This window comes from Henckelia pumila, chromosome 4, assembly GCF_033568475.1.
Source record: "Henckelia pumila isolate YLH828 chromosome 4, ASM3356847v2, whole genome shotgun sequence".
Classification (NCBI taxonomy): domain Eukaryota; kingdom Viridiplantae; phylum Streptophyta; class Magnoliopsida; order Lamiales; family Gesneriaceae; genus Henckelia; species Henckelia pumila.
The window spans coordinates 18,644,585-18,670,953 of NC_133123.1; the positions used below are offsets into that span (position 1 = coordinate 18,644,585).

Consider the following 26,369-nt stretch of genomic DNA (forward strand, 5'->3'; position numbering starts at 1 on the left):
AGGCATGTCTACATGGAAACAAATCATGAAGGATTTTAAAATGGCGTGGAGGATTACGAGACGAGAAATGAACAAGAGAGAGCTTCTTGAGAGAATTGTGCGCATAGTTTGAAGATTTCTGAAGCTTGGATTTCGAGTTTGTTCGTGCTACTTTACTTGATCGACTTGAAGGTTTTGAGACATAGAAGATTGGATCGTCGTTGTTGTTGCTCTCGTGTTTAGTCGTCAAGGATCATCTTCTTATTTTGCTTTCTTATTTTATCTTATATAAAATTTTTAGGAGATGTGTTATTCTTTATTTTCTCATATGTTTTGAGAAAATTGACTTTTGTAATAATTCACTACTTTTAAGATTTTGTAAACTCTTTGATTTGTTTTCTAGTGAAAGTTTTTCCCTGAGGCATTGCAAAAGTATTTTGTACTCTTGATTAAATATTTGAGTTTGTTTATTTGGTTGATTGTTACTATTCACGTTTTAATATTTATGCTACATGTTATTGAAGATGTTGCCAACACCTAGTGGCAACATCTGAATCTGATTTTATGTGCAACCAATTATTCCTTACATAGTGCTCGCCAAGTAGAATTTACTGAACGTGTTCATCATAAAGGTGCCATGGGAAAAGAGGGAGTCTTTTATATATGGTTTAAGTCCTTGTATGATTGTAACATTCTTGAGGTGTAGTGGATTTCCTTGATAGCTGGGCGTGGGTAGGGCTGTGAAAAAATAACGAAATACCGTTATACCGTTTATATCGTACCAAAAAAAAACCGTATATATTAAAAATTTTGGTATATCGAAATTTTTGGTACGGTATCGGTATAGGATTTTCGAAATTTTGGTATTTTGGTATACCGAAAAAAGTTTAAAACAATTTGATATACACGGTATCGGTATGATACCGTATATACCGATAATTTTTTTTAAAAATAGTTTTAAAATGTCAATATACGCGGTATCATATTGATACCGTACCGAATTTCGGTATACCGAAATATTTCGGTAAGAACGGTATGGATTTATGTCATACCAACATTTCGGTATACCAAAATTTTCGGTACGGTGTCGGTATCGAAATTTTTGGTACGGTATGCGGTATTAGTTTTTTTTTTTATGAATTGGACAAACAATGAAAACTTGGCAAAATAAGAGAAAACCAGATCAACGGTAATAAATTTATTTTCGGTAGAAAGGAAAAAAATATTGACAAACAAATTGCGATTCTAGGCGTTTATTCTATTTTAGATAATGAAGAACTTCTTATTCTTAGCATTTGGGCTCTGGAATTCCTATATGCCAAAATTTTATAAAAATGAAAAAAAGTCAGAGTACGACAAGATGCTATCTATAAGAACATATGCATCCGTTTTAACATTAATATTTATCATCACTTCAAAACATGAGATTCACATATCACATACTCATTATATTAACACTTTTCTTTCATTCACACTTATTTTAATATTAACGCTCAGTCTCAAAGTCACTCATTCATTTTCTTTCTTATTTATATTAAATAAATATTTTAAATTTTATTTATAATATTTATTTAATTTTTTTACATGTCTTTGTAATTTTTTTTATTATATCTTAAAAAATTAAAATTTTAATTAAGCATAATATCTTCAAAAAAAATTACTAATGTGTAAAAAAAAATTATTTGTCATGGTCATAGTTAATATATTTGTGTATTTAAAATTTTACAAAATTAAACATAAATTAATATTTAGTATTTATCTACATAATATAAAGAAAATTCAAATGGTATCTTTACAATATAAAATCAAGTTGTTAATCAGCAAAAGATATATTACAAAATAAAAATATATAATAACATAGAAAGCTTAATTTTATCATATATGTTAAGATACTTTTGTATATTAGGTCAAATTTAAATAAAATTTTGGTATCCAAAATTTTTACATCCATTATTTCATATATTTTTGTGAAAAAAATTGTCTAATATTTTATATAACCATATTAAATTTTGGGATAAATTACGAATATTTTATAATCAAAATAAAATATTTTCGTTATTTAATTTATATATTTATATATGATAAAATATTATGAAAAAATTTTAAAAATATTAAATTTTAAGTTGTTGATATATAAAATATTGTATTTGATTTGTTTTAGGTAGACAAGATTTTTATATAAAGAAAGATATTATAAGGATAATCGTGTCTAATAAATTTAAGTAAGGAGTAATGTTATTAACAATTTTTGGAAGTGTAACACTTCTGTTGGACTGTTTCACGGGTCAAAACCAACTGATAATATTACCTGATAATATTACCCGATTATTGTTAATCGGATCTGGGACAATTCTTCTTATCTCTCGCCAAACTCCTGGTCCGTCGAATGGAAAGCTCAAGGCCTCTCTTGCGAATCCCTTTGCAGCGTATGTGAGTCTCTTCCCTTCTCATCTGTTTTTGGATTTTTTTTTTCGATTTCTAGTTGTTTCTTCCATAATTTCGAACAAATTTAGGGTTCTTCAGTTTTTCTTCAATTCTAGATGGTTTTCCCTAATTTTCTTACAAATTTAGGGTTCTTATGTTTCAGAATTTAGATCGAGATCATAGTCCTATTTCTGGTATCAATTTGTACTGATGCCTGTGAAGTCAAATCAAGATTCTGGTGAACTGTTTGATATGCTGACAGCTGAATTTGTATTGGAGTGGAATGTTTTTGACGATTGTAAAGCTTGCCACAGTCGGGGTGGGCAGTGTCTTGCTAGTAATCTGAACCTGTTCGAGTGCAAAAGGGAAGGTTTTGTTCAGAAAGTCTGGAAGATTGAGCAGTGATGAAGGTTTTGCACTTATTTGATGTTCTTTTTGGTGACATGTAACTTTTGCATATAGTGCAAAAGGGAAGGTTTGGTTCAAAAAGTACAAGAAGAACAGGGTGAAGGATGCAGTATACATGGGTCTCTGGAGGTTTAAGTGGCTGGAAAATTTCAATTTTCCTATGGGAAAAGCTTTCATATACTAGGCTTTCATCTGTTCGATTTCCTCAATTTACCAACAGAAAATTATAATGTAAGGAACTCGTATAAACCAGAGTTGAACCATTGAGCTTAGTGGTTGGTGGTCTTGTCAAATGTATTGAATTGCTTTTATCTGTATGTTTCACATTTAAATTTGTTGTATATTTTAATATATTTACATATAATAATTAAATAATATAGAATATAAATAACAAACCGTTTAAAATTTAAAATTCAAAAGAATTGGTTTCCAAATTTAAATGAAACGGTGCTTCTTTTCAATTTAAGCGGTGTCTTTTTGCTGAGTCATTCCAAATAGGTCTTCGTGTATTTTCATGGCATTGATTAGTAAACTATATAATTAAGCAAAGACTAACTAAGAAAAGATTAACAAAAAACCTTAAAAAAAACAGAGAAGCAAAGCTTTGGTCTGATATATATTTTTTTCGTGTTATACTTCGATAAAATAAGTGTGCTTTCTTGCTCTGAAAATTCGAGGGAGTGTAAACTTCGAATTTTGGTGATTATAGATTTTGTATCCTGGAAGGTTAATTCCTTTGAGAACCATTTACATCATTTGTGGGAGGAATTAATACCTTTAAAGAAAGGATCAATTTTGGTGTGCCTAACCTATATACAAATTTCATTGCCCATTTTTATTCAACAATTTTTAAGGTATTAAATCTACAATGAAATCTGTCTTGAAAGCGCAACTCGGTGATGGAGAAAAATTGGAGAAATTGAATGGATTGAACTACAAACGTTGGAGTTTGAAGATGGAATATCTTTTAACCATTGCAAAGGTATTCTATATGTTGACTGATTCATACCCGGGAGAACCATCTATATCAAATGAGGATTCTGCGGAGAAAGTAAAGAAATGGAAAAACGATGATTTCATGTGTCGGTTCACAATACTACAGTCGCTCAACAACACATTGTTTAATGTGTTTCATATCCACAAAACTGCTGCGGAACTCTGGAACGCAATCAAACGCACGTATGTGAATGAAGATGCTGGTAATAAATCATTTTTGGTTAACAAGTACATTGAATACAAGATGGTGGATACACGTCCTGTCATAGATCAAGTCAATGAGTTAAATGATATAGCCACCGAGTGTGCCGATGCGGGTGAACCCATTTCTGAAACTTTTCAAGTTTCTACCATCATCGGTAAACTTCCGCTTTCGTGGAAGGATTACCAAAAGAAATTAAAACATAAAAAAAGTCTATTTCTTTGGATGAACTTCTTCAAGGGATCCAAATTGAGACCGAAATCTGTTTTTGTTCAAAGATTGATGGTGTGAATCAAGTGGAAAACCTTCCTGAAAGTTCCAAGAGAAATCAAGGAAAGTTCAAGAAGAAGAAAAATTTTAAAATCAACAGAAATGGAACTTGGAAAAAGAAAAAGGCTCATGTTATGTGTGTGGCAAGCCTAATCATTATGCCCGAGAATGTCGTTATCGTAAGGGACATAAAAATTTTGATCAAACAAATTTGGTGGATGATGATTTTGTTGCTGTTTGAACCGAAATCTGTTTTTGTAAACAATGTTGACTCTCATTGGTGGGTTTCAACATGTCATGTTACTCCAAATAAAGATTTATTCAAAACATATGAAGAGTTGAAGGATGAAAAATCAGTTTTAATGGGAAACTCCTCAACAATTGCAAGGTTTGTGGAATTGGAACCATTCTTCTTCCCCTCACATCCGGCAAGACTTTGACTTTGAAGAACGTGTATCACATCCCGTCGATGAGGAAAAATCTTGTATCAGTCCACAAGTTAGATGAAAGTGGTTTCAAAGTAGCCTAGCTTTGAGTCTCAAAAAATTATTGTTACAAAGAAAAGTATATTTGTTGGGAAAGGCTATATGAAAAATGGGATGTACTTGTTAAACATTAATGATAATATTACTAGTTCTTCTGTGTATACTGCCGAATCTTTAAATTTTGAAAAGCATGATTTTTGGCATTTTAGATTAGGACAAGTATAAATGCTATGAATCGTATGAGAAATCATGATTTAATTCCTAGTAATTCTAAAATTTATTCCATGAAAAATTGTGAATGTTGTGCACAATCTAAGTTGACTAAAAAAGCATTTAAAAGTATAGAAAGATCAACTAGTTTACTTGAACTCATACACACCGACATATGTGATAATAAAAATTATTTAACTAGAGGAGGGAAACGTTACTTTATTACATTCATAGATGATTATTCGAAATTCACATATGTGTACTTACTTAGAACGAAAGATGAGGCTTTTGAAAAATTTAAAATATTCAAAAATGAAGTCGAAAATAAAACAAGTTTAAGGATCAAAAGATTAAGATCTGATAGAGGTGGTGAATATCTCTCAAATGAGTTCGTATCATTTTGTTTATAAAGTGGAATTGTTAGATAACTTTCATCACCCAATACTCCACCCCAAAATGGAGTAACGGAAAGAAAAAATAGATCTTTGATGGAAATGGTTAGTTCCATGATTTTACATTCAAAATTACCAATGAATTTGTGGGGAGAGGCATTATTGACTTCTTGTTAGATTAGTAATAGAATTGTGAATAAAAAATATATGAAAACTCCATACGAGTTGTTTAATGGGCATAAGCCTGGTATTAAACATTTTAAGGTATGGGGTTGTGTTGCATATGTTTTGGACGCTACTTTAAAAAGGCCGAAACTTGGTAGTAAAGCTGTTAAATCTATTTTTATTGGATATTCTGCACTTAGTAAAGCATATAGATTCCTTAGACTCAAAGATAATGTTGCATTTGAGGATGCACATGTTATATATATTCTTCGAACATTTAAATATTAAGGATGCTGATAATTTAGAGTTAGATAATAAATTACTATATGAACTTGATAATCATAATGATAAAACTGGTAATACTTCTACAAATGTAAAAAAACTTAGAAAAGGATGAGAATGATGGAAATTTGGAAAAGGATGAGAGTGACGAAATAATTGAATTGAGAAGGGGTAAGAGAAGGAAAATTAAAAAAGATTTTGGTCCTAACATGGTGACATACATGTTGGAAGAGGATCCTAAAACTTTTCAAGAAGCTATGTCCTTACCGGATTCTATTATGTGGAAAAGGGCCATGGATGATGAAATCAAGTCTATTATTGAAAATCAAACATGGACTCTTGTGGATTTACCTCCGTGTAATAAACCAATTAATTGCAAGTGGGTTTTGAAAAAAAAAAAAACTCAAAACCGATGGCACAATCGAAAAATACAAAGCTCGATTAGTTGTTAAAGAGTATTGTCAAAAAAAAATATTGACTATTTTGAAACATTCTCTCCTGTTACCAAATTTACATCAATTAGAACTATGTTTGCTATTGCATCTATTTATGGACTAGAGGTTCATCAAATGAATGTTAAAACTGCATTTTTAAATGGAAATTTAGAAGAAGAAATTTATATATACCAACCCGAAGGATATGTAGTTCAAGTTAAAGAAAATAAAGAATGTAAATTAAATAAATCACTTTATGGACTTAAACAATCACCCATACAATGGTACAAAAAATTCAAAAAAGAAGTTAGAAAATTTGGGTTCAAAAGTAGCACAGTAGAGAATTGTGTATTTACTAAAGTAACGCTCGAGTATAAAGTGGTTATAACTTTGTATGTTGATGATTTACTTATATTTGGATCTAATATACAATGTGTAGAAGAAACTAAGAATTTTTTGAAATAAATTTTTGACATAAAAGATTTAGGTCCTGTAGATGTCATTTTAGGAGTTAAAGTTCTTAAAGATGATGGAACTTACATATTAACACAATCACATTACATTGAAAATGTATTGAGGAAATTTAACTACTTTGATTGCAAAATTAGTAAGTGTCCGATTGATCCTCATGTGAAGTTAGTTCCTAATCAAGGACAAGCGGTAAATCAAGAAGAATATGCTAGAATAATTGGTAGCATTATGTATGTGGTGAATCACACAAGACCCGATCTTGCAAGTTCTATTGGCATATTAAGTAGATTTACTAGCAACCCAAGTGAGGAACATTGGAAGGAATTGAAAAGGTTGTTGAGATATTTGAAGTACACAATGAACTATGGCTTACATTATAAGTGTAAGACGTCTATACTTGAATGTTATAGTGATGCTAATTGGGCATCTAGTGTAACCGACTCCAAGTCGACAAGTAGTTGGTTAATTACTATTGGAGGGGCCATAGTAGCTTGGAATTCTAAAAAGCAAACATGTGTTGCTTTATCTTCTATGGAATCTGAATATATAGCTATGTCTTTGGCGAGCAAAGATATAATATGGTTTAGAAGATTCCTACGAATTATTCCTTTCATAGATCCTAAAAAGGGTCCTACTACTTTGTATTGTGATAATCAAGCTGCCATCTACAATACAAAGAATGAGAGAATATCAAATCATAGCAAGCATATTGCTATGAGGCATAACCATGTAAGAGATATGGTTAAAAGAGGGAAGATTGTACTCAAGTGTCTTCCAACAAATCAAATGTTAGCTGGTCCATTAACTAAATCATTGGATGGAGAAAATATCACTAAGGTCATGAGAAATATGGGGCTATTACCGATTAATATAGTGTCTTGATTGAAACCAACTCTATCTTAAGGTACAAGTCAAGAATTTGGCATCTTAATAAAAGGAGTTAAAAAGGAAATTCAATCTTAGACATTGGCGAAATGGAAACTTGGATACATTTCAAAGTGCATGAACATTTGGAAATAGTGGAGGCAGTGGCGTACCCAGGATTTTCAACCAGGAGGGGCGAATTAAATAAATTAAAAAAAAATATTACACCACAAAGTGTATAATAAAAATCATATATTAACTTCATATGATTTTACAATACACTCCGAAATTTCATAGTTTGAAAATGTTGAATAATAATTTCAATATCAACTATATCAAACACCACGCTCAATATATGGTATCAAACCATCATCTAACACATCATCTCCCAACCGATTACGAGGTGATATTTTGATTATTTTTATTGTTGAAAACACTCTCTACGGTAGCAGTTGCAACAAGTAATAACAATGTTAACTTTAAAAGTAAATATCCCAAATGATATAATCGATCTTTATTCGATTGGAACATCATTTTCAGGTGGATAAAATTGAATAAACTGAATCAAATTTCCCATGTCACATTCAAGCATAAAAAGCATTTCATTTTCCAAAAAACAAATATGAGTCAATACAAAACATACTATTATAGTCTAAAATAAATTTATTATGATCTTATTCATCAAATATCATTCTAATCAATATAAAATTAAATCAACATTCTAAAATATATATTATATATAGAACTAAGTTTTTTCAAAAAAATTCAAAGGGGCGGTCGCAAAATTAAATTTATATTTAAAAGATATATTATGTATATAGTACTAAATTTTTTTTATAATTTCAGGGGGGGCGGTCGCACCCTTTCGGGACCATGTAGGTCCGCCACTGAGTGGGGTTAACACTGTTCAAAGTATCATATTTGGCCTATGCACTTATTTTTACCACAATGAGATAAGGATGATTTTAAATCCCTAATAGACTTGTAGCTTTTGTGGAATGCGTTGTAGACATTCTTGATGAGTCTACCTATGCAAGTAGAGAAGTGAGAGGCCGCTTCTTATGGATTAAATCGGTAAAATCTTAGAGTACTTGCGAAATTCAGGATTTAGCACAAGACCCATATATTTAATATATAAATGTGCTACCGAAATTTAAAAGAGCAAGAAAACCTACATAGTGAGAATATATTTCTATTGTGTTTTATATTCAACCATAAGTTAAAGGCTTTGTCCACTTCATGGCTATTCACTGTGTAAAACAAGTTTATATTTATTTATTTTATTATGTGTAAATAAGTAGGGGATTGTTGTATATTTTAATATATTTACATATAATAATTAAATAATATAAAATATAAATAACAAACCGTTCAAAATTTAAAATTCAAAAGAATTGGTTTCCAAATTTAAATGGAACGATGCTTCTTTTCAATTTAAGCGGTGCCTTTTTGCTGAGTCATTCCAAATAGGTCTTCGTGTCTTTTCATGGCATTGATTAGTAAACTATATAATTAAGCAAATACTAACTAAGAAAAGATTAACAGAAAACCTTAAAAAAACAGAGAAGCAAAGCTTTGGTCTGATATATTTTTTTTTCGTGTTATACTTCGATAAAATAGTGTGCTTTCTTGCTCTGAAAATTCGAGGGAGTGTAAACTTCGAATTTTGGTGATTATAGGTTTTGTATCTTTAAAGAAAGCATCAATTTTGGTGTGCCTAACCTATATACAAATTTCATTGCCCATTTTTATTCAACAAAAGTTTCCTAATCAATTTATTGACTTTCGTGGTATTCCATGCAGATGAGCCACAAGATTAACAAGTTGATGTTTGGAGATTCTATACGTGGAATTGTCAATCCACTGGATGGGTAGATCTTTCTACAAACTCACATGCACACTTTTTGGTTTAAAAAATTGATATTTTTATCTGTTTCTGGATTTGGTTGTGTTTTTTGGGAATTTTCGTATGGACACGGGTTTTGGTGTCTGGTGAATTGCTACCAATTCTTTTTGTTCTGATTTTCTCTGATTTTACATAATTTCCATAATCATATTTCAAATGTCGTGGGATCTGAATATTGGATTTTTTGTGTTGTTAGAGTTTATCTTTTAGGATGTTCGAATGATGTGCGCTTGAATTACTGATATTGAATGCTTGCTTCTGATTTTCCAGAGCGGGCTCCCAAACAGTTTATCGAGAATCACTCAAGAATCAGATGAAAAGCATACAGGAACAAAAAGAAAGGTATCTACTAGTACAATTTAACGATGAGTTTTTTTGTGTTAATGGCAGTTTTTTTATAGGATCTGTAACCGACGATTTCGGTTGGAAAAATTCTAGCAAGTGAACTAGGTCAAGTTATAATATATTTGGATTGAGTCCAAGTCGACCTCACATAGACTATTGTTTAAATATTAAGATATAAATTATTCAACTTAATTTAGGTTAAATAAAATGAGGGATTTTTATGAATTAATTACTAATTAAAATAAACTAAATTATTCTAAAGAAAATATTTTAATTAAATTTAAACGTAGAGTAAATTAAGGACGAATTCAAATTTTAGGAAAATGACCAGGAACACACAACGATATCAGACATCGATAATTATCACGTATTGGATTTAATCAAGCAAGAATTATTCACATTCACGATGAAATTTCCTAGAATAATTATTAATCTATTTCTAAAATTAACAATCCTATTTTCACTTAACATTCCAATTATTTCTAATTGAATTTAATTAAACAAAAACACATTTGCAACTATGGAATTTCAGCTTTCGCCTAAAATCGCACACTGAAACTGAATACTATTTCTAGTTGGTTTAACCATATGTTGATCAATATTTTTGAAGCTAATTTCAATCTCTTCTTTTTCAAGTCCAGATCGAACAACAAACATGCAATTAATTGGCCAGATTAAAAGCAAAAATTATGCACAAATATCAATCAATAAATATTTCATAAATAAAAAATCAATCAATCCATTCCATGAACAAAAATCAATAGTCTGGCCCTATCGTGGTCCCGATCAAAAGACGACTACTCCATAATATCAAAAAGAGACAAAAATCTCATGTTCGGATACATCATAAATAAATCAGAAAGAGAAGAATAAAGAAAATCTCAGAGATGATGTCGAATCTTTCTTGCGTTCTTCGTTTCTTTTTTTCCAAGCTCTCAGCCGTCTTCCGGAAATCTGGCAAAAGTTCAAAAGTAAAAAGTCCTCTCCAATTTGGGCTTGATTCTATTTATATTTTTCTCCCAAAAAGCCCTATTTTTCGACCAAAATAATGTCCAATATTGCCTTCAATAAAAAGAATCTCGAAATTTCCAAATTCTGGCAATATATTTTTTTCCAAATTCGCGAAGTGCACGGACCCTGGACAACCTCCGTGCAGACCTCCGGGTATTTTTTCTTCTTGTGAATAATAACTACACGGACCCCGGACACGGGTCCGTGCACACCTCCGGATGTCTTCTGTCTCGGATTTCTTCACAACACTTATGCACGGACGTTGATCCAGAAGAGGCACGGGGTCTGGACATTAAACTGGGCTAATTTATCTTTTAACAAACATGCACGGACCCACTTCCAGAAGATGCACGGGGTCCGTGCATTTTCCTTCTCTTCAATCCTCTTGGCGTCTTATGATTTTTTTCGTGTTTTCCAACCAAGTTCCGATGTACCATCGCATTGTTTGACTTTTTCTTCAATATTTAAGCTTTCTCAAATTTCTTCAATATTTAAGCTTTCTCAAATTTTAATCAAACCTGCAAACACATAAAAGTATGACGATTTAGGCGCAAAACTCGAAATAAAAATGTCAGATAAGCATGAATACGACAAAAATAAAGTGCCAGATAAGCTATAGAATTTGTGCTTATCAAACCCCCACACTGGGCTTTTGTTCGTCCTCAAAAAAATCAAAAGAAATTAGAGATGAAAAATATCAATGATTTAGAACACAGAGTGGCACAATCAAAACATTTCAATCTACCAAATCTCGTCACACACAGTCAAAAGCTCATACTTCGAAAATTTCAAGCCTCGCTCTCGCCACAATTCAAAACTCGAACACTACCTAGAAAAGATCAACTGAATAAGACGTGTGTAGTGTGAGTGTCAGAACTTATAATCCTCCAAAGTTTTTCGGTTTAAGGATCTCTCATGTTTATTCATCATCAATTTTTTTTCCTCGCCCCATATGCTTTTCTTTCACATCCCTCTTTACTAAATGTGGAATGAATATGACTCGGTTAAAAAGTCTTTTAAGCTTATAACGTTATGCCACGGCTCACAGCTGCAATAAAGGATAGGAATTCAAAAGTGAGAGACAACAAAAAAACATGTCAATTAGCATAATTAAATAACTCCAATTCCCATCGATTATTGAATTTCATCGCTTCCTTTTACTTCATCAATACAACCTATTCTTCTTCTTTTTCATCTTTTTTCCAATACCCCTTGAATTCTTTTCGGGTACTTTCTTTTCTTTTCTTTTTTCATTTTTTTTTCGATTCAACCCTTTCTTTCATTCTAGAATAATTCACCAACTTCTTCCATTATTTTCATGTAAATCAATTAGGAGTTTTTTGAAAATTTAAAAGCGCCAAAGGGTTTGTTTATCTCAAAACTTAGGTAGGAAAATCGTGTATAGGCTAAAAATCAGGTGGTCAATTTAGGACAAAAGAAATGACGAATGAGGTCTAATTGTGTGCCATTGGCACACACCATTCGATTTTTATCAGGCTCAATGAGGTTATTAGGGATAAAAGTGATGCATTAGGTCTCGAAAGACTCAAACGGGGTAAAGATCGCCTAAATCATCCCTAAGTCATAATCATTCAAATTTTCGCTTCGAGGACTAATCAGACAAGTTCTAGGGATAATAAATGCTTCAATTTTTCTCTTTTTTTTTTCTTTCATGAGATCACCTCTTACCAATTTTACAATTAACTCGCATAAGTCTGACAAAAGTGCATGAAGGATGTCTCATAAAGTCGATGCAAAACTAGTTCATATCAAAGTCTCTCCTTGCAACTACAACTAATCTCATTCAGTTCTAGGCACGAAACAGTTTCCCAAGTGATTAAAAATCTAGCATACTAATTGGTATGTCATGTAAACCACAAGTGCGGTGCCTCAAAAATACTCATCTCTCTTTTTAAAAAGTGTTGCTAAGTGATGTGAAACAGAGTGTAATTAACAACCTACCCCCCATATTTTTAAAACGACAGTCCTCAGTGTTAAATACTCGAAAAAATGAATAAGAAAATGAGTAATAGCAAAAACACTTCCCTGAAAAATGTCGACGACCATGCAAAATAAGGGGCGAGCAACAACCTGAGCATAGAGAACAACAAAACCAAACAAAACGCGTAAAATAAAAAAATTAAGCACACAAGCACACACAGTAAACCTCCCAAAATAAATTCAACATGAAAGACCAATTTGTAGTGCAGAAACATAGCATCCATTAAACAACCCCTGAGAATAAGGGCGATAGAGTTCAACAACAGTGAAAACAGAATACCGAACTAAACTAGGCTAGACGATCCACAAAATATGCCAACAGAGGCAACCACAGCAAATAAACCATTAGACAAATATAGTCCATAGCCAACAACAAAACAACTGAAATATCCAAAACAATAGCAACATAAACAACTCCAAACTACTTCTCAACGGAGGCAGAGGCCGACTCGTCAAGCTCATCAAGAGCAGCGCGGTCAAAGGGCGGCGCATGGATATCAGTGGAGTAGGACTGGGAAATGGCGTGATGCTCCAGTCGAGTCATACGGGTGCGGAGATCATCCATACAGTCAAATATAGCAGAAAAAACGCGACTTGTGGCCCTCGGAGCTTTGGTGTGCACAGGGGCATCTTTGGGATGATCATCATCCTGATCAAGAGCGGCTTCTTCCTGAACTCGAGCCTTGTGGGCTGCCTCTGCATCTGTAGGCGCTGGGACCGGAGGATCGTGGGGGTGGTGGGTCAGGTGACGGCTGACAGGGTTTTTGTACCATCCGCCCTGTCGAAAAATAAAGTGCATACCCGTCAAGACATTAGTAGCGAGCATATGTCGGATGAAGGAGGAAAGTGAAATCTCGCCGGTGAAATCGACTCCAAAAGTTGCCAAAATCCGTGAGACTGTAATGGCAAAGGGGGCATGTTGCTTCGCATTCGGAGAACAAGCGGAATGGATAAAAGTGCGCATGTGGGCAATCATGATGCTCGCCAAGGAGATGGCCGCGATGTCTCCCAAGTCCCTCACCATCTTATAAATCAAATACATGTCCAAATTTCGGATCTCATTATTCCTTGCCTTCCGTGGAATGATGTTGCCACTAAGAAAGTAGCAAATGAGCAGAGGAAGATGAGTAGGAAGGATGCTATAACGGGAACCATTCTTGATCCTGCGGTATGAGAGACTGTGCATGGCATGTTACCGATACCGTATCAAAAATTTTGGTATACCGACATGATTTCGGCATGTCATAAATACCGATATCGTACCGAAATTCGGTACGATTTCGGTATGATACCGTGTATACCTATTTTTTTAAACTATTTTTTTTAAAATATTTATATACACGATATCTTACTTTTTTTCCATATACCGAAATATAGAAAATTTAAAAATCCTATACCACCATTTTTTTTTGGGGAAATTGCATATATCACCCTTCTGAAATTCCGTGTTAGCTAATAACCCCCTGTGAAAATTTTTTAAGCTAATAACCCCCCGTGATTCTAGATTTGAAACATACACACCCTTTTTAGCTAAAAAATGACGAAAATACCCCTACATAAAATAAATAATAAATTAAATAGTTCATAAAAGTCAAGGACATTTTCGTCATTTTTTAGCCAGAAGGGGTGTGTATGCTACAAATCTAGAATCACAGGGGGTTATTAGCTTAAAAATTTTTCACAGGGGGTTATTAGCTAACACGGGATTTCACAAGGGTGATATATGCAATTTACCTTTTTTTTTTTTTTTTGTACGGTGTATGCTCATTTTTCCCGGGGCATTTAAATATATAGGCTCGGTCTTGTTTTTTTTTAAGTCAAAGGGACTCATTTAATGTACTTGTGTTAGTTGGCCCTTAAATATGCATCTTAATTTCTTAAGTGGTACCAACTCAGATTAGTTAATGGTTAGGTAATCCTTTATCTCGACCATATACTCGTGGGGCCTGTTTTTTTTTGTTTTTTTGTGCGTATTCCCCTGCTGTGCAAACGCAGCTCCTTTTCTACCGGGACCCCCCTTTCTCCGACCAAAATATTCTCAGAAACTTCCTTCCAACTGGACCACTCTGCTTTAAAGTCCCACACCTGTACCAAACAAACTCTTTCCCTTGTTTTATCCCTCGTATTTTCCAAGAGGGAACAAAAAGTAAGCAATATCATTAATGCTCCAAATCTGCCCCCTTTCTTTTATTTCTGTTATGTTAAATGACATTTATCTTTTATTTTTCAGTGTATATGTTTTAAAATGATGTCTTTAATGCTAACTGTTTAATAAATATTTGTATCGACTCTAGTAGTAACTATATTGTTGTTGGATCGGGGAAGAAATTTGAGTGGTTTACATTTGGCGACCGACATAGGCTATTGCTCGACTGTCTCTTTGTAACATCGACCGAGGAAGAATGCATTTTGTAAAGTCATACCGACCGTAATCTCGACTGCTATTTAATGAATCTCTACCGACTTATTGTAATGATCGACCGACTTGTTGTAGTGTCGGCTGGTGTAGAATGCAATGGTTTAGTCAACCTGACCGTTTGCATATAATTAGTACGATTTATACCCTTCAATATCGACTGATTTTTGAATCATTTCGACTGCTCTTTCAAGCGTATAGACTGCATTACAAGACTTTAAGTAGTTTCCACCGTTGACATAATATTATTTCGACCATTGTTATGAAATCTCGGTTGATATGTAAAGCATGGCGACCTTTTGGACATGACAATGTCGTCTTCATAATTCAAATAAAATTTCTTAAAATGCATGTGTATTTATTTTTTCTTTTTGAAAGTTGCTTAATCTAATTATTTTTATAGGTTATGACAATCAGTAATGTTTTCCTTCAATGTAATGGAAAGTGGATGCGGGATGAGCACGATGTTTTCAAATGGTCTTCACATGAAAGTTGTAAATGAGATTTAATCACAGTGGACAATGAGACATGCAATTTCAAATCCTTTAAGAATGAGGTTGTTAACATTCTGGATTTGGCATGTGATATTAACAGAACCAAATTCAGCTATTTGCCGATTGTTCCTAATTGCCATCCTCCTCCCTTTTATATTAAGGATGATAGAACTCTGCGTGCGTACCTTTACTTTGGTGCCCCAGACAAGAGACCTGTGCTGAATGTTATGGTGGAAGAAGAGGAAGTGAACGTTGGACTGGACAACGAGGTGCATGCATTTGAAAGCACTCAGCACCTCAGTAATGATAGCATGACATTTAATAACATCGCTAATTTTGAACAATCATTTGATGTTTGTGACAGATCGATGGATGAAACTGTTGGGGGGATCAATCGTACTGGGAGGAATTTGTTGTTAGATGGAGATGATACATGTGGCAATTGTAAAGTCGCTGATTGTGGTAGATCATGCAATGAAATGTGGGGTCTTGATGGTGAAGACGAGGATCGTGACAGATCGTTGGATGTAAATGTTGGGGGGTTGAATCGTAATGACGAATACTTCGATGGAGATTTTGTCATTCCTAACTAGAATGATAAGGAAACAACTGAGAATGTCAACATGTCTTGTCCTGTGGCGGGGTTGAATCATAATGATGAATACTTTGGTGGAGATTTTGTCATTCCTAACGAGAATGATAAGAAAACAACTGAGAATGTCAACGTGTCTTGTCCTGTGGGGGGGTTGAATCATAATGATGAATACTTTGATGGAATTTTTGTCATTCCTAACGAGAATGATAAGGAAACAACTGAGAATTTCAACGTATCTTGTCCATTCGAATAACTTGAAGATCCTTTAATTTTAGGAGAACCTTCATTACACCAGCAGCAATTAAGACGGTCTGAGTCCGAGCCGGAAGGGTATCTAAATGGACATCGGATCCGTAAGAGAATTCCATTGGTAGATAGAGCTGAGTCATGTGGCAATGGTACCTACTCATTCCGTGATGGATCTAACATTTCAATTGGGCAGGTATTTTCCAATAAGGCAGAATTTCAAATTGAATTGTCCCGACTTGCAATAAAGTAATCTTTTGAGTTCAAAATAGTGAAATCTAACAAGTCCGTGTATGATGTTTGATGTGCTGCTGATAGTTGTACTTGGAGGATTCGAGGTGCAAAGAAAGATCCACACTCATCATGTTTTAACGTTCGAACATATTGTAACATTCACACTTGTGATTTGATGCGCATGACTATAAAAAATCGACAGGCTACTTCTGGGTTAGTGTCAGCTGTGTTGCTAGAAAATTTCGGTAGTCAAAGGACTACACCTGTGCCGAAATCAATAATCACAATGATGCGTAATCAGGGAGTTCAAGTATCATACTTCAAGGCACGTAGAGGTAAAGAACTGACCCTTAACACCATGATGGGCGATTCTGTTGAGAATTTTAGGAAGTTGCCATCATTTTTGAAAATGGTTGAGAAAGTAAATGTTGGTAGTTTCACGGATTTAGAAGTCGATGAAGAAAAAAGATTTAAATACATGTTCTTGGCATATGGTGCATGTATTACGGGATACAAATTCATGAGAAAAGTTGTCTGCATTGATGGTACATTCTTGAAAGGAAAGTATGACGGTGTGCTACTTGTAGCAACCGCACAGGACGGAAATCACCACCAATTTCCCATTGCATGGGGTGTTGTCGACAAGGAAAGCTCTGAGTCATGGTCTTGGTTTCTAAGCAGATTGAAAATCATAGTAGAGGACGACGACGAATTGGTGATAATATCAGATAGACACCAGGACATCATAAATGCAGTTGCATCTTTATACAATCGTGCACATCATGTGTTTTGTATGTGACACATGTCACAAAACATCAAAGGCAAGAGCAACAAAAAAAAGGGAGCTGCCGAGCTATTCATTCGGGTGGCAAAAGCATACAAGGAAAGTGATTTTGATTCCTTGTATACAGAATTGAGAGAGAGATTTTCAGAGGTTGCTAAATATTTGGAGGATAACACTTCTCCCGAAAGGTGATCTAGAGCGAAACAAACCGGGAACCGTTATTCCATCATGACCAATAATGGAGTGGAATCAATAAATGGTAGGTTGCGTGAGGAGAGGGAGCTTCCAATAATTGCATTATTGGAAGCACTGCAAAGAATCACATCAACCTGGAGAAGTAAATATCGTCAAGAAGCGGTTGCATCAACTACACATCTCACACCAGCGATAGAGTCGATCGTTCGTGAGAATTTCATCGTTTCTAGAAAATATGAAGTAATTGAAGCAACTGAGGGGAAGTATTGCGTGTACGGTAGCACAAGCAACGAGTTAGTTGATTTACAGAGTAAATCTTGCACATGCCGTAAATTCGACATTGACAGGATTCCATGTTCACATGCCATTGCTGCTGCCTACAAAGCAAATATTTCTGTTTATGATTTTGTACAGATTATTACACCACACGTTATTGGTTAGAAGCATATACGGACCCTGTCTATCCAGTACCAGGTGAATGGACAGTGCAGGAGGAAATATTGGTGCTGCCGCCTCTAGTCATTCCCCGACGTGGACGGAAAAAAGTAAAAAGAATACCTTCAGTCGGGGAGTATGGCAGAAGACGTTGATTTTTAGTTGTCACTCATTCAGCATGCAACGACCGATTAATGTATGGTGTCGACTGTTAATATTACCAACTCGACCGGTTTGTGTAGAGTTTTATTTCTCTTTTCAATCGATCGTTATTCGTTACTAACGAAGCCTAATTCATACAGAAGAGTCGGTTGGTATAAAAAAAATATAGAATGGTACAAGTTTGTTAATAAAAAATATTGCTAGCTAAAATTCCACATAAACATAAATGAAAATTATTACGGAAATATGTTTTGTTGTTTTCAAACGTTAGAGTTTTTCGTATTTATTATTATTTGCATTTTATTCGTATTTAACTTTTGTAGTTTGTGCGCGAAATACGTGTCGACCATTAATGTATGGTGTCGATTGTTAATATAAACAACTCGACCGCTTTGAGTGCAGAGTTTTAACGAAGCCTAATTCATCCAGGAGAGTCGGTTGGTAATAAAAAAATATAAAATGGTACAAGTTTGTTAATAAAAATTACTGCTAGCTAAATTCCACAAACATAAATGAAAATTATTACGGAAATCTGTTTTGTTGTTTTCAAACATTAGGGTTTTTCGTATTTATTATTATTTGCATTTTATTCGTATTTAACTTTTGTAGTGTGTGCGCGAAATACGTGTCGACCGATTAATGTATGGTGTCGACTGTTAATATAAACAACTCGACCGCTTTGAGTGTAGAGTTTTAACGAAGCCTAATTCATCCAGGAGAGTCGGTTGGTAATAAAAAAATATAAAATGGTACAAGTTTGTTAATAAAAATTATTGCTAGCTAAAATTCCACAAACATAAATGAAAATTATTACGGAAATCTGTTTTGTTGTTTTCTAACGTTAGGGTTTTTCGTATTTATTATTATTTGCATTTTATTCGTATTTAACTTTTGTAGTGTGTGCGCGAAATACGTGTCGACCGATTAATGTATGGTGTCGACTGTTAATATAAACAACTCGACCGCTTTGAGTGTAGAGTTTTAACGAAGCCTAATTCATCCAGGAGAGTCGGTTGGTATAAAAAAAATATAAAATGGTACAAGTTTGTTAATAAAAAATATTGCTAGCTAAAATTCCACAAACATAAATGAAAATTATTACGGAAATCTGTTTTGGTGTTTTCAAACGTTAGGATTTAGGGTTTAGGTGTAAAAAAACTTATTGCCTAAATAAAAGATATTATCAAGGAGCAGCAACAATTCTTCTTAACTCGAATCCCATTACTTCTTCTTCACCACCTATCTCGGCCTTCAAACGGTTTATTCGACGATAAAAAATAAACCATTGATGCCTAAGTCTTCGAAAGCCTTACATTGATTCATGAAATCATGCAGGATGAGATAGGCGATTTGGAATAAAAACCTAACACTGCTGCCATCTTGAAGTGAACATGGCGGTAGCAGGCAGCGTTAGGACTCCTCTTGTATTATTAGTAATACAGAGGATACGTAGGACTGCAATTAGGACTCCACTCGTATTATTGTAGTTGGATGGAACTTGTAACCCAGGTTGGGTATCATCGGCAGAAATCCATACGGGGTGTGGAATGTCCAACATAATAAGTTGATCAACAACAATCATAGTGATAAAATATTAATTATTGTAATTTTGTATTCGAGAGAGGAGAAGAGTAGAAGAGTAGGTAGAAGACGAAGAAGGAGATAAAGACATGGAAATTTTTTTAATAATGGTGAATATGAATATGAAAAATTAAACGCCTTTTATCTTTATTTATAGAAGAAGAAGATTGGGGGGTGAGTGAATAATCATAATCCATACGGTTGAGCACTTTAGCTTTTGTTCCAAAATTGTCCCTACACATTAAAATTATAAATAATTAATTTTGAAATAGTCTACATATGTTATTATCATATATTATTATTATTATTATCATATATTATAATAATTATTATTATTATTATTATTATTATTATTATTATTATTTTTTTTTATAGCCCCTTATAATCGCCGAATGCATTGAATTATTCCCACATATCGGGTCACGGGTGAGAATGAATCAAATTCCTTTTTCTTGGAATGTGTATCCGAAGAAGACAGATAGATTCCGATTCCCGTGAAATTAGTCTTGAGAGTAGCATGGTCGAACAGTCAAGTCTTTTGGGGTCCAAATCCCATATATTTTTTTTTTGCTATATAAATAGCCATGAAGTTGCGTCCGATAATTATTATTAATTATTAGTCGAATAAAATTCCGAAATAAATGTATTTATTGGTAGTTGTTAGTGACCATTATTATGAGAAGAATACAAGAGGTGTCCTAATGTGAATCCAACATTTTACAACGAGAAAGTGATTGGTTCAACATGTTACAACGAGAAAGTGATTGGTTGTTCTCCTCAATATTTTTGGAAAGCACCCTTCTCTCCGGGGGAGTGAACGAGAAGGTGATTTGGAAGGTGATTTAGACTTATGGAGTTCTTCAATTTTGTGTTTCATTTTCCATATATATATTTTGAATTATTATTTTCCCTTGTCATGTAATCTATGTTTTCGATTAATTGTATTTAGTAAATAGACAATAGCATATCGATGTTTGACAATGTACTTATCCTTACAATTAAATTGTAATTATTATAAAAATAACATTTTTATTCAGCTTCGAGATAATCAAGCATTCAATATAACATTCCAATCCAATAACACAAAGTAAACAAAATGAAAATCAACCATGAACCAGCAAGCAAGGACTTAAACTTTCGGTTATCTTTCTCAGCTTTTTTCTTGTAATCTTCGAGCACGGCCAGTTTCCATTTCAACTCGAGAATTATAGTCATCGCCCTACGACACATCGGCGGATCTTTCCATGCGAAGAAATTACATCCACCACTCTGCCACGGTAAGGGAGGGTATAGGACCAAAAAATATTAGAACAATATAATGAGCAATAAATTATAAAAAATAAAGATAATACCGTAAAAGTAAAAAAAATTAAAACAGGACTTTCACCCTCCAATTTTTACATCCATGGAACCTCCGACCTGGATTATCACTGGTCCAAGAAACCCTCAAATTTGCTCGTAGTCCACATTGACAGAATATCATTCCCCCTTGAGAAACTGAGGACATCGCGATCCTTGGAAGATAATGTATGATTTGGGAAGGTTTGAAAATTTATAAAATGATAAGAAAAATTTGAAGTATTTAGAAATGGGTCGAATTATGAAATAAATATATAGCCCGAAAAATTAAATTTATAGCTCAACGTAAATCGGTCGACAAAGAAATATATTCGGTCGATCGATCATTATATTCGGTCGGACAGAGGTCGATACGATAGCATGGGCATCCTCTGTGTTTATTATTGGTCAAATCATGTTGTATCACATTATATTGAATAGGTTCTGGTCGCACATGATTATTCCAGTCTTAATCCAATGGTGAGAACGATACTTTCTTCTCTACCAAATGTCGCACTAATCAAAATCTTACATTATGATAGGAAGGTAATCATGTTTATAAATTCGAATAATCACAATCATGACCTTTGAAATAATATGATACAATATCCATGGAAAAAATTTCATAATCATGGAATTTAGGGTTTAGGGTTTTCAATTTAGGGTTTAGGGTTTAGCATTATTTGGGGTTTATGGTTTCTTATTGCGGGTCTGGAGAAACCCGACAACTTCAAGCGCGCATCCCCAAAAAGACACGCTACTGAATCTGGATTCGATTCTTTATCGCTATTTTACTTTCGCGGTATTCGAGGTTATATAGCAAATTAAAGTACAAATATTCACAGGATTGTCACGTGACCTTCTCATAAATATCAATCGATCACGTCAAATATCAAGTTTTTAACAGTCGACAGCCAAATAATGATCAGTCGCCTATTACATAGACGCCGACTGGTTAATAACATATACATATTACATAATACTGTAATCTTAATCATAATCGTAAGCAATAACGTTATTCATAATCATTACCCAATTGGTTTAGTTGAATAACAAAATTTGTTTTTATATGATGGTTTTTCATAAAAATTAAAAAAAGGAAAAACATATATGCTTTCTCTCAAGCAGGACAAATAAATATATATATACTTTCTGTCAAGTTTTTAGAAAAATTTTAGCATATCTCTGATTATTAAATTGTATCGTAATCTCAGATTAAATTGTATATGATATTTTATTTTTGAGGCCGATGATGCTTGTTAGTTATGACTTATGAGAGGTCAGAGGACTATGGTTAAGCCTATACAAATGTTGGGGAAATAGAAGTCAAAACAGAGCCTTCTCAAGCTCAACGTAAATCGGTCGACAAAAAAATATATTCGGTCGATCGATCATTATATTCGGTCGGACAGCGGTCGATACGATAGCATGACCATCCTCTGTGTTTATTATTGGTCAAATCATGTTGTATCACATTATATTGAATAGGTTCTGGTCGCACATGATTATTCCAGTCTTAATCCAATGGTGAGAACGATACTTTCTTCTCTACCAAATGTCTCACTAATCAAAATCTTACATTATGATAAGAAGGTAATCATGTTTATAAATTCAAATAATCACACTCATGACCTTTGAAATAATATGATACAATATCCATGGAACAAATTTCATAATCATGGAATTTAGGGTTTAGGATTTTCAATTTAAGGTTTAGGGTTTAGGGTTTAGCATTATTTAGGGTTTAGGGTTTCTTATTGCGGGTCCGGAGAAATCCGACAATTTCAAGCGCGCATCCCCAAAAATACACGCTACTGAATCTGAATTCGATTTTTTATCGCTATTTTAATTTCGCGGTATTCGAGGTTATATAGCAAAGTAAAGTACAAATATTCACAGGATTGTCACGTGGCCTTCTCATAAATATCAATCGATCACGTTAGCTATCAAGTTTTTAACAGTCGACAGCCAAATAATATTACTCCAAAGAAGACACGCGTACCGAGGGCTCAGCACGCATGCGCATGCGCATGCTGTTTGTGCAACCCGAAGATGACACGCAAATCGAGGCATTTAAAAACCGCAATTATATTTATTTTTGTCCCGTTGTTCATTTTTTATTTTTTTCTTTTGTCTGTTGGTTACTAGGTTCCCTTTATTATCTTAATGTTATTATGATATTATTATACATATATAATGTTTATAGGCAAAATTCGTTAAAAAGGCCGGTACACGCACTCTGAGAGGCTCTGAACTCTCATCGTCTGTCTTTCTTCCTTGACATCTCCCTAGAATAGTATCTATTTTCAAAATACGTATTATGGGTTCCATCAATACTGATAGAATTTTTTTCTCATTCCGATATCGTATTATTTTGTGTTTCCATTAGTAATTTGTTTTGTTTTTCTTGCATTGTAATGTTAAATAGTATCTATTTTCCACTATGTTGTTTATGTTGGTAATACAAGAAGAGTCCTTACGAACCTTACCTGTGTGTAACTGGGCTTCCATCAGTAGGGTTTAATTCATTTGTTTTCATAAAGATAATAATAATGATAATAATAATAATAATCGCGTGTAAACAGTACTTACGAAATTACGTTTACGATTAGTTCACCGAAAAGACGCCAACCAATAATAGCGTATTAATTGAGAACATGCATTCAAAACATCCCATCGCATCGGCTACTCACGATAAGGATGAATACACATTTGAAACTTTCAATGTTTGTCTATAAATAGTGCATTTACGTGTTTACGTAATATTACGTTCTGCTCAAACTATTGCACTCTTTTCTTTATTTTCTTCTCCTCTCTCGCATTCACTTTCCAATGGCAGGCAAAGGTTCCAACGTCAACCACTACATACAACATGTGAAGAGGATGTACGAAGACTTTGTCTATGAGAAGACAATGTCTACGTGGTCGAAGATTGAGGAGCTGAGGATGTACAGACAAGCGCCAATACATCCTCGGCGAATGTCAGACGCCAGAAGACTTGATCGCATAGAGGAAAAATTTAAGAGGAAGCTCCGCATTTCGAATTCCATGGACATTTTCAAAGATGAAAATGTTCGCCGTTTAATGTTAATGAAAGAGTCTAAACATGTTAGGAAAATTTTTTACTCTTACAATTTTATGAAAATCGTCTATGATCACCCTAACTCTGACTTGCACTCTTGGGTTGCTGAATGGAAACATTCACTACTTCAAGAATTAAGGTTGTAAAAATTTCATTTTATTATATAAAATTATGTTTCATTAATGAGTTTTTCGTTACACATGCGTTGATAATTCTTGAAACTGTAATGAAGATAATAATAACAATACAACCTAATTGTCAACAGTCTTAGTTCAAAATATTATATTTAATTATAAACGGTCGTCGATTGTGAATGAAGGTTTACTTCATATAATAAGCGGTCGTCGATGATTTTGCTACCGAATGGAGAATAATTAAATAATAAAGAATGCCCTCGGTTTGTCTATAAACAGTGCTTTATGTCTATGCAAATCCATCGAATGGTCACGCGACTGTTCGGGTTCCCAAACTCTTCACACTTAACCTACCCTGACTTCTTATTTCTGATTATAAAAGCACAACATCTGTGATCATTTTGAAACAAACAAATCGAAGGTTAAGTTTACAATATGAGCAAATATGGATGGAGCAAGTTCTTTAAGGTGATCACCCACGAAGCAGATTATGCCAGAAGCCTCGGAATTTTCAGCTTTCTCTTGCCACTCCGAGCAAAGTTTAGCGGTAATACAAATAGAGTTATCTGTCACTCAGATTGAGAGAGACCTATATTCTATCTTTCACTCAGATTGACAGAGAACTCTCTTTGCATGATCATGGTTCGTGAAAGACATGGTACCCAAAAACTTTGCTCGGAATGGCAGGAAAAATATGGAACATTCTCAAGGTGTTGCTGCCTGTTGGGGATATCAAAGAATACCTTAAACTTGATTATGCTATCCTCAAGATTGATCATGGTTCTTTAAGGTGATCACCCACGAAGCAGATTATGCCAGAAGCCTCGGAATTTTCAGCTTTTTGTTGCCAGTCGGAGCAAAGTTTATCGGTAATGCAAATAGAGTTATCTGTCACTGAGATTGAGAGAGAACTATATTATATTTTTCACTCAGATTGATAGAGAACTCTCTTTGCATGATCATGGTTCGTGAAAGACATGGTACCCAAAAACTTTGCTCGGAATGGCAATAGAAACTGAAACATCCTCAAGGTGTTGTTGCCTGTTGGGGATATCCAGGAATAAATTAAAATTGATTATGCCATCCTCAAGGTCATTTACAATGCCAAATTAACGGGTACAAAAGTAATTATTATTATTTTTTTTGAAAAGTTGTACAAATTTAATTATAATTATACATATTAAATAAAACAGGAATCCGGTCGATCGAAGGTCCAATCGGTCGACTCCATATAATAATCAGTCGTTGATGATTTTGCTATCGACCAGATTACAATTACATATATCAATTGATTAAAATAATAGTTTTTATATTCCTCGTCCTCCTAATAATATTCGTACTCATCGTATTAGTTTACAATTATAATTATACATAGTAAATAAATAAAGAATGCCTTCGGTCGAGTGTGAATAACGTCGGTCGATTCCATATAATAATCGGTCGTTGATGATTTTGCTATCGACCATATTACAATTACATATATCAATTGATTAAAATAATAGTTTTTATATTCCTCGTCCTCCTAATAATATTCGTACTCATCGTATTAGTTTACAATTATAATTATACATAGTAAATGAATAAAGAATGCATTCGGTCGAGTGTGAATAATGTCGGTCGACTCCATATAATAATCGGTCGTTAATGAGTTTGCTATCGACCAGATTACAATTACATATATCAATTGATTAAAACTCATTCATACTGACAAAATTGATTTTTACTACAAATAAATATAGCGTATAATGCCAATTTTATATTGTTCGCATGAACAAATTAATTGTGCTTACATCAAATCTCATCAATAGCTGAAAGGGACCAGTCATTG

At 33.7% G+C, this 26,369-nt stretch overlaps 1 protein-coding gene and 1 long non-coding RNA gene across 2 annotated transcripts; both read left to right on the forward strand.

The window, feature by feature from the left end:
- The first annotated feature begins 2,266 nt into the window (after positions 1-2,266).
- On the forward strand, positions 2,267-9,454 carry LOC140867458 (uncharacterized). Its single transcript, XR_012145151.1, has 3 exons — positions 2,267-2,409; positions 2,567-3,042; positions 9,386-9,454. It is a non-coding gene; the product is annotated as an uncharacterized lncRNA (long non-coding RNA).
- An 8,178-nt stretch (positions 9,455-17,632) lies between these two features.
- On the forward strand, positions 17,633-18,250 carry LOC140860603 (uncharacterized). Its single transcript, XM_073263605.1, has 2 exons — positions 17,633-17,802; positions 17,878-18,250. Exons 1-2 carry the CDS (start codon positions 17,633-17,635, stop codon positions 18,248-18,250), a joined length of 543 nt encoding a protein of 180 aa, XP_073119706.1.
- The last annotated feature ends 8,119 nt before the right edge of the window (positions 18,251-26,369 follow it).